Below are 16046 nucleotides of genomic sequence, written 5' to 3'. Positions count from 1 at the left end.
ACCACTAGTCAGCCATAATAGTTAATTTTGCGGTTTGCCTTCAAAATAAAAGTCCCTCAATGAAACTGATGCTAATTGATTTCAATTGTGGAATTGTGCCATATTTCAGCCAAATAATCCTAGCATTGGAATACTGTAATATAATGTTGGTGTGTTTGACTATGTGAAATGTTTGCATGCGAAACATTATCAATACTCCTAATGCCCCTCTTCAGGTACCACTAACTCTTGCCATCTTATTGCAACTGCTCAGCTCACTTCAACATTTACCAACAATGAATAACAGTACCTAGCGTAAACCCCGGCAACACAGCTTGTGGCTGTAATTATTACCATTATTAGGGGATCAGCAGCGAAGCTGGTGAAATCTATTCTATTTGTTTGGGTTCATTATTATTCTGTCGTAAATCAGAATACATAAATCAGACACAGATATTTTTGTATTGTAACAAAACCTGGTTCCAAACACTGCCAAGACTCGACATATGTAAGTACATTCAGATCGACCAATGGAAAATGTTTCATTTAAACATTTGGGGCCGATCAGCCCAGCGGAAAATAACATGTCAAAGGCATATTGCATGATTTGTTTGATGTTGAGTTCTGATGTTTGGCCAAGTATGGTAAGGATTAGATCAAATCAAATGTTTTTATTAAGCCCTTTTTACATCAGCTGATATCTCAAAGTGCTGTACAGAAACCCAGCCTAAAACCCCAAACAGCAAGCAATGCAATGTTGCTCCCTGCGTACAGACAGAAACTAAAACAAGAAGCACCCGCGCTGAGGTCTGTTCAACATTGGTCCGACCAATCTGATTCCACACGCCAAGACTGCTTCCATCACGTGGACTGGGATATGTTTCGTATTGCGCCAAACAACAGCATTGACGAATACGCTGATTCGGTGAGCGAGTTCATTAGAACGTGGGTTGAAGATGTCGTTCCCAAAGCAACGATTAAAACATTCCCAAACCAGAAACCGTGGATTGATGGCAGCATTCACGTGAAACTGAAAGCACAAACCACTGCTTTTAATCAGGGCAAGGTGACCGGAAACATGACCGAATACAAACAGTGTAACTATTCCCTCAGCAAGGCAATCAAACAAGCTAAGCGTCAGTATAGAGACAAAGTAGAATTCCCAAGCCCAACCCAAGAGAAGACATGATGTGCGAATGCATACACAGTTGTTTGAGAAGGAATGCAAAACGCAGCAAGAATGGAAGGTTTGATTAACCAATGTCAAGTCCAAGCTGATGGTGCTCAGATACACCCCCTCCACCCTGAAACACACACTGGTCCCCCGTTGTGATCATTTCCCCAAGCATCTCTGTCCAGTCAGACACCTTTTGATGAGTATGTGCCACTAGGGACACAAAAATGTGGTTTAAACACGTCATTAATGTTTTATTTTTATTTTAGCTGTTAGTGAACGTTCCCTAAGTGGTAATACATGTGTTTACATCATTAAGCCTTTATGGATGTGTTATGAATGACTGAAGGTGTCTGGCTACATAGTAAGTACAGCATCGTGGATATACAGACCTCATGGATGTGTTATGAATGACTGAAGGTGTCTCACTTCAAAGAAAATATGACAGATGTTTTGGATGAGTCCAAACAGGAAAGCCTTACTATTCCATATAATCTTGGCTCTGACACACACACACACATAAACATAAGCTTTGCAGGTCCATCAGCCTACGCACATCTCCAACCATTACTCCCTACCCTAAGCCCCATTCCCCTATCCACCTACTCTTATCCCCAGACACAAGAGGTATATGGCAGGGTCTACAGTCAATCACGGATTACAAAAAGAAACCCAGCCCAGTCACGGACCAGGATGTCTTGCTCCCAGGCAGACTAAATAACTTTTTTGCCCGCTTTGAGGACAATACAGTGCCACTGACACGGCCCGCAACCAAAACATGCGGACTCTCCTTCACTGCAGCCGACATGAGGAAAACATTTAAACGTGTTAACCCTCGCAAGGCTGCAGGCCCAGACGGCATCCCCAGCCGCGCCCTCAGAGCATGCGCAGACCAGCTGGCTGGTGTGTTTATGGACATATTCAATCAATCCCTATCCCAGTCTGTTGTTCCCACATGCTTCAAGAGGGCCACCATTGTTCCTGTTACCAAGAAAGCTAAGGTAACTGAGCTAAACGACTACCACCCCGTAGCACTCACTTCCGTCATCATGAAGTGCTTTGAGAGACTAGTCAAGGACCATATCACCTCCACCCTACCTGACACCCAAGACCCACTCCAATTTGCTAACCGCCCAAATAGGTCCACAGACGATGCAATCTCAACCACACTGCCCTAACCCATCTGGACAAGATGAATACCTATGTGAGAATGCTGTTCATCGACTACAGCTTGGCATTTAACACCATAGTACCCTCCAAGCTCGTCATCAAGCTTGAGACCCCGGGTCTCGACCCCGCCCTGTGCAACTGGGTACTGGACTTCCTGACGGGCCGCCCCCAGGTGGTGAGGGTAGGCAACAACATCTCCACCCCGCTGATCCTCAACACTGGGGCACCACAAGGGTGCGTTCTGAGCCCTCTCCTGTACTCCCTGTTCACCCACGACTGCGTGGCCACGCACGCCTCCAACTCAATCATCAAGTTTGCGGATGACACAACAGTGGTAGGCTTGATTACCAACAACGACGAGACAGCCTTCAGGGAGGAGGTGAGGGCCCTCAGAGTGTGGTGTCAGGAAAATAACCTCACAAATTTCTACAGATTCACAATCGAGAGCATCCTGGCGGGCTGTATCACCGCCTGGTACGGCAACTGCTCCGCCCACAACCGTAAGGCTCTCCAGAGGGTAGTGAGGTCTGCACAACGCATCACCGGGGGCAAACTACCTGCCCTCCAGGACACCTACACCACCCGATGGCACAGGAAGGCCATTAAGATCATCAAGCACAACAACCACCCGAGCCACTGCCTGTTCACCCCGCTATCATCCAGAAGGCGAGGTCAGTACAGGTGCATCAAAGCTGGGACCGAGAGACTGAAAAACAGCTTCTATCTCAAGGCCATCAGCCTGTTAAACAGCCACCACTAACATTGAGTGGCTGCTGCCAACACACTGACTCAACTCCAGCCACTTTAATAATGGGAATTGATGGGAAATGTAAAATATATCACTAGCCACTTTAAACAATGCTACCTAATATAATGTTTACATACCCTACATCATTCATCTCATATGCATACGTATATACTGTACTCTATATCATCTACTGCATCTTTATGTAATACATGTATCACTAGCCACTTTAACTATGCCACTTTGTTTACATACTCATCTCATATGTATATACTGCACTCAATACCATCTACTGGTATGCCGCTCTGTACCATCACTCACTCATATATCTTTATGTACATATTCTTTATCCCCTTACACTTGTGTCTATAAGGTAGTAGTTTTGGAATTGTTAGCTAGATTACTTGTTGGTTATTACTGCATTGTCGGAACTAGAAGCACAAGCATTTCGCTACACTCGCATTAACATCTGCTAACCAAGTGTATGTGACAAATACATTTGATTTGATTTTGTGTAGAAGCACGGTAGCTAGGAAAAAGAACCTAGGAAGAAACCTAGAGAGGAACCAGGCTCTGAGGGGTGGCCAGTCCTCTTCTGGCTGTGCCGGGTGGAGATTATAACAGTACATGTCCATTAAGGCCAGATTCTTATTCAAGATGTTCAAACGTTCATAGATGACCAGCAAATAATAATCACAGTGGTTGTAGAGGGTGCAACAGATCAGCACCTCGGGAGTAAATGTCAGTTTGCTTTTCAAAGCCGAGCATTCAGAGGTTGAGACAGCAGGTGCAGGTGCGTGAGTGAGAGAGAGAGAGTGAGAGAGAGAAAGTCAAAAACAGCATGTCCGGGACAAGGTAACACATCCAGTGAACAGGGTTGAAACTGAAGCAGCCACACGACCAGATGGATTTGTGACAGCCAGGAGTCATCAGGCCAGGTCCTAGTGCTCAGTTCTTCCAGGAGAGAGAGAATTAGAGGAAGCATATTTAAATTCACACAGCACACCAGATAAGGCAGGAGATTTACACCAGATATAACAGACTGACCCCATTCTAGGGCGATGTGTCCAATTACACCTGATGGTGGAATGGTGGGCCCACAGCTTGAATCCCAGCATTGCTGCTTGCAACTTTAATTGTTCTTCATCTCCTCCTCCTTTCCAGAGGAAGACCCCACCATGCTGTACCGTATGACCACCACCCCCTTCACCTGGATGGAGATTCTCATCATATCCTGGGTCATTGGTCAGTCTGACATCATATCCTGCTGCTATAACATAATTTCCTGGCTACTAACTCCCTCCCTCTATCCTTCGCTCCCTCTATCCTTCGCTCCCTCTATCCTTCGCTCCATCTCTCTCCCTGCTATAAGTACAGTGCCTTCAGAAAGTAATCTCATCCATTGACTCTTTCCACATTTCGTCGTTACAGCCTAAATAAAAAAATATTAAATGTAGATTTTGTGTCACAATACGCCATCATGTCAAAGTGAAATTATGCTTTTACATTTTTTAAACTAATTTATAAAAAATGAAAATCTGAAATGTCTCCAGTCAATAAGGATTCAACCCCTTTGTTACAGGTGGCAACTCAGTTGCAGGAGAGGAAGAAAACCTCTCAAGGATTTCAGCCAATGGCTGTAATAAAAGAGAACTGAGGCTGGATAAACAACAGTGTAGTTACTCCAAATATTTGTATAATATTTTTGTTCACACTGAATGAAAGATAAAATGTAGACACATTCTTCCCTTTTTGGCCCCCTTCGACCCCCCTCCAAACACATTTAAAAAGAAAGGGAAGTCATTGAGTTACATGTCAGAAAACAAAATGATACAACGCTACTTCAAAACAAGCGAAAACATAATAGCCTAACAATTTCAGATGATTAGGTGATTTTATAGGCCTATATAGCAATAATCTTAATTGGTGGGGGTGGGGCCAAGAGTACTAATCTGAAGGACGTGTTTGGAGCTGTTCAAAATAGGATATTATCGTGTCCCTGTTGGAATCAAATGAGTTGCTTGACGCTCAGATAGTATACTTAATATCTTCTCATTTTAGGAACAGCATCATATCTTGGAGCCAAAGAGAGGTTAGATAGATTCCCAATCCAATAAAAGCCTTCTGCGGGCCAACAGGAAGGAAAAGCCACGTTTGAAGACTAAGCCTTTATTTATACATTTCTGGTGATGGAGAGGTGTAGTACTGTTGTCCTAATCCCAGAATGTTGTTTCATTTTTCATTGTTTATTAAACAAGTCTCTCACCGTTGCCGCTTGCTATAGACCACCTTCTGCCTCCAGCTGTGCCCTGGACTCCATATGTGAATTGATTGCCCCCCATCTATCTTCAGAGCTCGGGCTGTTAGGTGACCTAAACTGGGACATGCTTAACACCACGGCCATCCTACAATCTAAGATTGATGCCCTCAACCTCACACAAATTATCAATGAACCTACCCGGAACAACCCCAAATCCGTAAACACAGGCACCCTCATAGATATCATCCTAACCAACCTGCCCTACAAATACACCTCTGCTGTCTTCAACCAGGATCTCAGAGATCACTGCCGCATTGCTTGCGTCCGTAATGGGTCTGTGGTCAAACGACCACCCCTCATCACTGTCAAACGCTCCCTAAAACACTTCAGCGAGCAGGCCTTTCTAATCGACCTGGCCCAGGTATTGACCTCATGCCGTCAGTAGAAGATGCCTGGTTATTCTTTAGAAGTGCTTTCTCACAATCTTAAATAAGCATGCCCCACTCAAAAAATGTAGAACCAGGAACAGATATAGCCCGTGATTCACTCCAGACCTGACTGCCGTTGACCAGCACAAAAACATCCTGTGGCATTTTACATTCAAATAGCCCCCGCGATATGCAACTTTCAGGGAAGTTAGGAATCAATATACACAGGCAGCCTTGGCTTTCCTAACACAAATTTTGCATCCTGCAGCACAAACACCATAAAGTTCTGGGCCACTGTAAAGTCAATGGAGAATAAGAGCACCTCCCTCCTCCCAGCTGCCTACTGCACTGAGGCTAGGAAACACTGTCACCACCGATAAATCCGCGATAATTGAGAATTTCAAAAAGCATTTTTCTACGGCTGCCCATGCTTTCCACGTGTATACCCCTACCCTGGTGAACAGCCGTGCACCTCCCCACAGTAACGTGCGAACGCCTCCCCCATTTCTCCTTCACCCAAATCCAGATTGCTGATGTTCTGAAAGAGCTGCAAAATCTGGACCCCTACAAATCAGCAGGGCTAGACAATCTGGACCCTCTCTTTCTAAAACTATCAGCCAAATTTGTTGCTATCCCTATTACTAGCCTGTTCTCTTTCGTATCATCTGAGATCCCCAAAGATTAGAAAGCTGCTGCGGTCATCCCCTTATTCAAAGTGGGAGACACTCTAGACCCAAACTGCTACAGACCAATATCTATCCTACCATGCATCTCTAAGGTCTTCGAAAGCCAAGTTAACAAACAGATTACTGACCATTTTGAATCACATCGTACCTTCTCCACTATACAATCTGGTTTCCGAGCTGGTCATGGGTGCACCTCAGCCACGCTCAAGGTCCTTAACGATATCATAGCCACCATCGATAAGAGACAATACTGTGCAGCTGTATTCATCGACCTGGCCAAGGCTTTCGACTCTGTCAATCACCACATTCTTATCGGCAGATTCAACAGCCTTGGTTTCTCAAATGACTGCCTCGCCTGGTTCACCAACTACTTCTCTGATAGAGTTCAGTGTATCAAATCAGGGGCCTGTTGTCCGGTCCTCTGGCAGTCTCTATGACACAGTGTTAACTAACCTCCAGACGAGCTTCAATGCCATACAACTCTCCTTCCGTGGCCTCCAACCGCTCTTAAATGCAAGTAAAACTAAATGCATGCTCTTCAACCGATCGCTGTCCGCACCTGTCCGCCCGTCTAGCATCACTACTCTGGACAGTTCTGACTTAGAATATGTGGACAACTACAAATCTCTAGGTGTCTGGTTAGACTGTAAACTCTCCTTCCAGACTCACATTAAGCATCTCCAATCCAAAATTAAAGGGCTTCCTATATCGCAACAAAGCATCCTTCACTCATGCTGCCAAACATACCCTCGTAAAACTGACTATCCTGTCGATCCTCCACTTCGGCGATGTCATTTACAAAATAGCCTCCAACACTCTACTCAGCAAACTATCACAGTGCCATCCGTTTTGTCACCAAAGCCACATATACTACCCACCGCTGCGACCTGTATGCTCTCGTTGGCTGGCCCTCGCTTCATATTCGTTGTCAAACCCACTGGCTCCAGGTCATCTATAAGTCTTTGCTAGGTAAAGCCCCGCCTTATCTCAGCTCACTGGTCACCATAGCAGCACCCACCCATAGCACGCGCTCCAGCAGGTATATTTCACTGGTCACCCCCAAAGCTATTCCTCATTTGGTCGCCTTTCCTTCCAGTTCTCTGCTGCCAATGACAGGAAAGAATTGCAAAAATCACTGACACCGGAGACTCATATCTCCCTCACTAACTTTAAGCACCATCTTTATTATTATTATTATTATATATTATTATATTATTATTATTATATTATTATTATTATTATTATTATATTATTATATTATTATATTTACCATCTGTCAGAGCAGCTGTACATAGCCCATCTGTAAATAGCTCATCCAACTACCTCATCCCCATACTGTTTTTTAAATGTATTTTTCTTCTTTCTATTTTGCACCCCAGTATCTCTACTTGCACATTCATCTTCTGCACATCTATCCCTCCATTGTTTAAATTGCTAAATTGTAATTATTTCGAAACTATGGCCTATGTATTGCTTTACCTCTCTTATCCTACCGCATTTGCACATACTGTATATAGACTTCTTGTATTATATTATTGACTGCATGTTTGTTTGTTGTTATTTGTGTCACACTGCTTTGCTTTATCTTGGCCACGTGGCAGTTGCAAATGAGAACTTGTTCTCAATTAGCCTACATGGTTAAATAAGGTAAAATAAATAAAAAATAAATATACAATAAAATTAATTAAATTATTAGAGAGAAATAGGAAATGATTTAGCCTTTAAGAACAACTTCAAGTGTTTCCCAAAGTGTAGATGGAGAGAATCTGTTTTATTTGTCTCAATAATGACATAATTTGCATTCGATAGAACGGTGCAGAATGAATTGTTTGAAAGTAAAGATGAGTTAAGTCTCCATGGGGGGCGATCTGTAAAGTTCAATGAGAGGTTGAGTGACAGAGGAACATTGTCACTAACAACAGTGGCAGAGAATTATACTTTCTTAACAGTGGGGAGAATAGCTTTATCTACAAAAAAAGTAGTATATTCTGGAATAGGAGTGGTACACATGTGAAAAGAAAGAACATTTTTGTTACTGGGAAAAAAGGAATCTCCATGGATCTACACATCCTGCCTGGCTCATTAATGCAGACAAAGCTCTGAACATTTTAGAGGCAGATAATGATCTAGAGTTTGAATGTGGAAGACTGGGTTGATCACACAATTCAAGTCAACTTCAAAAATGATATAGTGTGAGTTGAGATTGGGCAGCAAAGAAATACATTTGTTAATAAAATCAACATCATCCCAATTGGGAGCATAAACCTTTACAGAGGTGTGAAAGAGAACCTGACACCATAACAAAACACCCCTGTGTATCCGAGATGATGTCAGCAGCTGTAAATTGTACGTTCCTATGATTAAGCATTGCTGTTCCCCTGTTCTGTTATTTTGCCTTAGCATTACATTTTGAATGGAATATTTGTCATCCCCAAGCTTTACGGAGTCTACCATGATCTGCCTTACACAGCTGTGTTTCATGTTAGAATGCTATATCTGGTTTTAAATTAAGATGAGCAAAAACACTATCCTGTTTAACTGGGCCGTTCATTTGCCTGACGTTCCAGCTTGCAAACCTAATAGCTGACTCCAACTCCCACCCCAATATCTGAATTGTCATCAAAAGAAAACTGGAATAGAGATGAAAACCCTGTATAAGACCACTGACAAAAAAACAAACATTAGGCAACATACTGTTGAAGTAGAATGTGTAACAATCAAATCAATTGTTATTTGTCACATGCACCGTGAAATGCGTACCTACAAGCCCTTAACCAACAACGCAGTTTTTAAAAGTGTTAAGAAATTATTTACTAAAATAAACTGAAGTGAAACATTTATATATATATATAGGAGTTGAGCCATGTAGAAACACATCTCAAAATAAATGTAGCTAGCTAGATAGTCAACAGTCAAGTGTCTCCAGCCAGCTCCCGCTTGAGTGTGATGTATTAGTCTCAGTCAAATATAACAAAAAAATAAGTCTGTGCTCCTGGAATGAGAAGATAAAACAACATTGCTTTCATGTGAAAAGTAATATCCAAGTCGATGTCATGAAAATCAGTCCGTTGTCAGCTAGCAAATTAGCCAGCCGTATATTCCTCCAGCCTGACTGCTAGCCTTCCTCGATCAACTTTACTCTATGCGCATAGAAGACGGGGAGGGTGTCGGAGCTGAAACTTGATCCCCTTCTTGTTGAGACCGGTTTTGATGTCCTTGAATTCAACTCATTTCTTCACAAGGTTGGCACTCAGGTCCAGGTAGAATCATATATCTTGGCCACAGAATTTTGGTTCATGTTACCTTGCCCAGCACATTGCACATTCCTTGTCTTGGTAATAATGAAAGCGGGCTATGATTAACCTAGGTTGCTCCCCTGAGTTGGATTTAGGGGAGAGGGATCTGTGCACTTGGTCGAGCTCTGACGGCTCGTCAAAGACACCTTTACCCATCACTTCCACCAGCATGTTGGAGACAAATTTCACAGGGTTGACTCCAGTCTTAATTCTCTCCTTGACGCCAACAATCGGATGTTTTCCCTTCTGGCATAATTCACCAGCGAATCTACCTTGGAAAGTAGAGCTGTGTTGGCTGTTTCCATATGAGATACAGCTCAGCAATCCGCTCGGTGTTGTCAATGGAGAAACCTGCTAGTGTAGTGAAGCATCGCCCAAACGTGTTGACTGTTTCGCAAAAGGCGTCAATAGAAGTTTGGAGAGGTGCAAGCCAAGTGCTGAGGAGACAAGCCATATCCTCTTTTAGGCTACTTATTTGTTTAACTACCTCAGCTACAAGCGTGGTCATATACAAGGCCTCCAACTCTGCAACAGGGCTGGCAGCCATTTACAGTAGTTGGTTCGGTGTGTTGGTTGTAGCAGTTGTCTTTGGGCTGGTCTTGCTCAAGCTACCAAAAAAAGTGATCAAAAGAATATAACAAACTGATACATCAACATAAAAACTGACAGCGGAGTGTAAAAACTTAAAAATAAATGTTTAATTGGGTACCTTTCTCAAACACGTCTTCTTACATCGCCTGACCGGAAGTCTACCATTACTACACAATACTAACTGAAATGTCAAAGTGAAAAGAAGGAAACTCGTACAGAATAAAACTATTCCAAAATATGCATCCTGTTTGCAAAAAGGCACGAAAGTAAAACTGCAAAAAATGTGGTAAAGAAATTACCTGTTTGGGTCAAATCCAACATCACTGAGTACCACTCTTCATATTTTCAAGCATGGTGGTGGCTGCATCATGTTAGGGGTATGCTTGTCATAGGCAAGGACTAGGGAGTTTTTGGGGATAAAAAAAACAGAATAGAGCTAAGCACAGGCAAAATCCTACAGGTAAACTTGTTTCAGTCTGCTTTCCAACAGTCACTGGGAGGACAATTCACCTTTCAGCAGGACAATAACCTAAAACACAAGGCCAAATATATATGAGTTGCTTACCAAGATGACATTGAATGCTCCTGAGTGACCTAGTTACAGTTGACTTAAATTGTCTTGAAAATCTATGGCAAGACTTGAAAATGGCTGTCTAGCAATGATCAACAACCAACTTGACAGAGCTTGAAGAATTTTACAAATAAATATCTGCAAATATTGTACAATCCAGGTGTGAAAAGCTCTTAAAGACTTACCAGAAAGATTTACAGCTGTAATTGCTGGCAAAGGTGATTCTAACATCTATTGACTCGGGGGTGTGAATACTTAAATGACACATTTCTTCATTTAATTTTCAATAAATTAGCAAACATTTCTAAAAACATGTTTTCACTTTGTCATTATGGTGTACTGTAATCTATTTAATCTAAATTGAATTCAGGCTGTAACACAACTAAATGTAAAGTAAGTCCAGCAGAATGATCTGAACTGGGGTGAAAGGAGCATCTATGAACTACTAACTCCCTCTCTCAGGTATGATTTGGGCAGAGGTAAAGGAGATCTGGTCCCAGGGAGCGGGAGAATACCTCTTAGAACCATGGAACTTCCTGGACTTCGGAATGTTGGCCATCTTCCTGGCGTCCTTCAGTTCCCGCTTCTCTGCCTATAACCACACCCACTCAGCCCAGCTATACGTCCACACACACTACACCCACCTCTCTACCCTGGACAACATCACCCTTCCACCACACGTACACTACTACACACTGGGTGAGTATACACACACCACACCACACACATACAGAGCTTGGACTTGAGTCAATCATTCACTTAATCAATCAACCAACCAACCAACCAACCAACCAACCAACCAATCAATCAATCCCCCCCAGCTCGTCTCTCCTGGTTGCCCTCTGACCCCCAGCTGATATCTGAGGGCCTGTATGCGGTTGCCGTGGTGCTCAGTTTCAGCCGCATCGCCTACATCCTGCCAGCCAATGAAAGCTTCGGACCGCTGCAGATATCACTGGGACGCACTGTTAAAGGTACACACACCTAACTAACTGCTATTTATGCAGGCAGGTCCCCAGTGACACAAGTCAATATTTGACGTCCATCCATGTCTAAGGATGTCGGGAGATGACGTGGAAAACGGCTGCTAGAGGCAACAGTGAGCGGTGTTCCCTTCAAGGTTTTCGGTTTTGCTAGGGTGTTGTGGACAGGGATTGCGGATGGGCGTAAGCATCTGCCTCTTATTTCGAAGTTTGCAAGTTTGAGTCCAGTGATATAAAGTTGTTTTTGGTATTTTTGTTTTAAGCCTATCCCAAACCTTCTCTTACCTTAACCAACCAATCAGAGTTAATGCCTAACCTTAAGACTTTTGAGTTAATGCCTGAACTGAACTCCAACATTAAAAATGCAGATTTAATGCCTAAACTTAGCCTTAAACACTTCTAAGTGTTATTCTTGGAAAAAAAATGAAATTTGAGAAACATGGATGAACGTCTAATTCTGACGTGAGACTGTAAGACCTGGTAGGTTAATGGGTTGCATGTTTCGTCACAATATTGTTTTGAAGACTGACTCCAGACAAAATGTTCAACTCAATGCCTTCTCAATTGGAGTTGATAAAGAATTAGTCTAAAGTGCATTGTAGTGGCTTGAAAAAACAATAACATTTCTAAAGGAGGCAAATCATTAGTAGGAAAACCTTGTCATCATTGTGATGTCGACAAAATGTCTTTAGACGTAGTTTAGCGTTAACTATTTAGCCAAGACTGATGGGAGAGCACCGGATTTTAGCTAGCTAACTTAAGCATTGCTAAGTACTTTTGACAAACCTTGATAGCTAATAACAACATTGCCATCTGTCTAAAGTAAAATTGCCGACATCATAATGATGGCAAAGTTATTTACTACTAATTATTTGCCTACTGTATTAACATTCAGACCGGATTATCTCATATATAACCCCAACACCACAATAACTTCTGTTACTCTACCTGATTATCTCATATATAACCCCAACACCACAATAACTTCTGTTACTCTACCTGATTATCTCATATATAACCCCAACACCACAATAACCTCTCTGATACTCTACCTGATTATCTCATATATAACCCCAACACCACAATAACTTCTGTTACTCTACCTGATTATCTCATATATAACCCCAACACCACAATAACCTCTCTGATACTCTACCTGATTATCTCATATATAACCCCAACTCCACAATAACCTCTCTGTTACTCTACCTGATTATCTCATATATAACCCCAACGCCACAATAACCTCTCTGATACTCTACCTGATTATCTCATATATAACCCCAACACCACAATAACCTCTCTGTTACTCTACCTGGTAAAACCACAATAACCTCTCTGAGACTCTACCTGATTATCTCATATATAACCCCAACACCACAATAACCTCTCTGTTACTCTACCTGATAAAACCACAATAACCTCTCTGATACTCTACCTGATTATCTCATATATAACCCAAACACCACAATAACCTCTCAGTTACTCTACTGGATTATCTCATATATAACCCCAACACCACAATAACCTCTCTGTTACTCTACCTGGTAAAACCACAATAACCTCTCTGAGACTCTACCTGATTATCTCATATATAACCCCAACACCACAATAACCTCTCTGTTACTCTACCTGATAAAACCACAATAACCTCTCAGTTACTCTACTGGATTATCTCATATATAACCCCAACACCACAATAACCTCTCAGTTACTCTACTGGATTATCTCATATATAACCCCAACACCACAATAACCTCTCTGTTACTCTACCTGATTATCTCATATATAACCCCAACACCACAATAACCTCTCTGTTACTCTACCTGATTATCTCATATATAACCCCAACACCACAATAACCTCTCTGTTACTCTACCTGATTATCTCATATATAACCCCAACACCACAATAACCTCTCTGTTACTCTACCTGATTATCTCATATATAACCCCAACACCACAATAACCTCTCTGTTACTCTACCTGATTATCTCATATATAAGCCCAACACCACAATAACCTCTCTGTTACTCTACCTGATAAAACCACAATAACCTCTCTGTTACTCTACCTGATTATCTCATATATAACCCCAACACCACAATAACCTCTCTGTTACTCTACCTGATTATCTCATATATAACCCCAACACCACAATAACCTATCTGTTACTCTACTGGATTATCTCATATATAACCCCAACACCACAATAACCTCTCTGTTACTCTACCTGGTAAAACCACAATAACCTCTCTGAGACTCTACCTGATTATCTCATATATAACCCCAACACCACAATAACCTCTCTGTTACTCTACCTGATAAAACCACAATAACCTCTCAGTTACTCTACCTGATTATCTCATATATAACCCCAACACCACAATAACCTCTCTGTTACTCTACCTGATTATCTCATATATAAGCCCAACACCACAATAACCTCTCTGTTACTCTACCTGATAAAACCACAATAACCTCTCTGTTACTCTACCTGATTATCTCATATATAACCCCAACACCACAATAACCTCTCTGTTACTCTACCTGATTATCTCATATATAACCCCAACACCACAATAACCTATCTGTTACTCTACTGGATTATCTCATATATAACCCCAATACCACAATAACCTCTCTGTTACTCTACCTGATTATCTCATATATAACCCCAATACCACAATAACCTCTCTGTTACTCTACCTGATTATCTCATATATAACCCCAATACCACAATAACCTCTCTGTTACTCTACCTGATTATCTCATATATAACCCCAACACCACAATAACCTCTCTGATACTCGACCGGATTATCTCATATATAACCCCAATACCACAATAACCTATCTGTTACTCTACCTGATTATCTCATATATAACTCCAACACCACAATAATCTCTCGGTTACTCTACCTGATAACACCACAATAACCTCTCTGATACTCTACCTGATTATCTCATATATAACCCCAATACCACAATAACCTCTCTATTACCTGATTATCTCATATATAACCCCAATACCACAATAACCTATCTGTTACTCTACCTGATAAAACCACAATAACCTCTCTGTTACTCTACCTGATTATCTCATATATAACCCCAATACCACAATAACCTCTCAGTTACTCTACCTGATAACACCACAATAACCTCTCTGATACTCGACCGGATTATCTCATATATAACCCCAATACCACAATAACCTATCTGTTACTCTACCTGATAACACCATAATAACCTCTCTGATACTCAACCTGATTATCTCATATATAACCCCAACACCACAATAACCTCTCTGTTACTCTACCTGATAAAACCACAATAAACTCTCTGATACCCTACCTGATTATCTCATATATAACCCCAACACCACAATAACCTCTCTGTTACTCTACCTGATAAAACCACAATAAACTCTCTGATACCCTACCTGATTATCTCATATATAACCCCAACACCACAATAACCTCTCTGTTACTCTACCTGATAATCTCATAACCCAAACCCAACAGTAACCACTCTGTTAATATACCTGATTATATCACTTTCTCACCCCTCCCATGTGTGTGTGTGTGTGTGTGTGTGTGTGTGTGTGTGTGTGTGTGTGTGTGTGTGTGTGTGTGTGTGTGTGTGTGTGTGTGTGTGTGTGTGTGTGTGTGTGTGTGTGTGTGTGTGTGTGTGTGTGTGTGTGTGTGTGTGTGTGTGTGTGTGTGTTGCAGACATCTTGAAGTTCATGGTAATCTTTATCCTGGTGTTCCTGGCGTTTATGATCGGAATGTTCAACCTCTACTCCTACTACCTGGGGGCCAAGCAGAACGATGCCTTTACTACGTAAAACATTCACACACACACAGTCCTACTACCTGGGGGCCAAGCAGAACGATGCCTTTACTACGTAAAACATTCACACACACACAGTCCTACTACCTGGGGGCCAAGCAGAATGAGTCCTTTACTACGTAAAACATTCACACACACACAGTCCTACTACCTGGGGGCCAAGCAGAACGATGCCTTTACTACGTAAAACATTCACACACGCACAGTCCTACTACCTGGGGGCCAAGCAGAACGATGCCTTTACTACGTAAAACATTCACACACGCACAGTCCTACTACCTGGGGGCCAAGCAGAACGATGCCTTTACTA

At 42.0% G+C, this 16046-nt stretch overlaps 1 protein-coding gene across 1 annotated transcript in view; it reads left to right on the top strand.

The window, feature by feature from the left end:
• The window catches only part of LOC123990980 (short transient receptor potential channel 3-like), an 87751-nt gene that overhangs the window by 45901 nt on the left and 25804 nt on the right, over window positions 1-16046 (top strand). The window contains exons 9-12 of the mRNA XM_046292056.1: window positions 4233-4313; window positions 11363-11599; window positions 11722-11874; window positions 15616-15727. Of these exons, the coding sequence (XP_046148012.1) occupies window positions 4233-4313; window positions 11363-11599; window positions 11722-11874; window positions 15616-15727 (583 nt within the window). The remainder of the gene's footprint in view (window positions 1-4232; window positions 4314-11362; window positions 11600-11721; window positions 11875-15615; window positions 15728-16046) is intronic.

Source organism: Oncorhynchus gorbuscha, linkage group LG02 (assembly GCF_021184085.1).
Source record: "Oncorhynchus gorbuscha isolate QuinsamMale2020 ecotype Even-year linkage group LG02, OgorEven_v1.0, whole genome shotgun sequence".
Lineage (NCBI taxonomy): Eukaryota > Metazoa > Chordata > Actinopteri > Salmoniformes > Salmonidae > Oncorhynchus > Oncorhynchus gorbuscha.
This window is presented reverse-complemented; position numbering and strand designations above follow the sequence as displayed.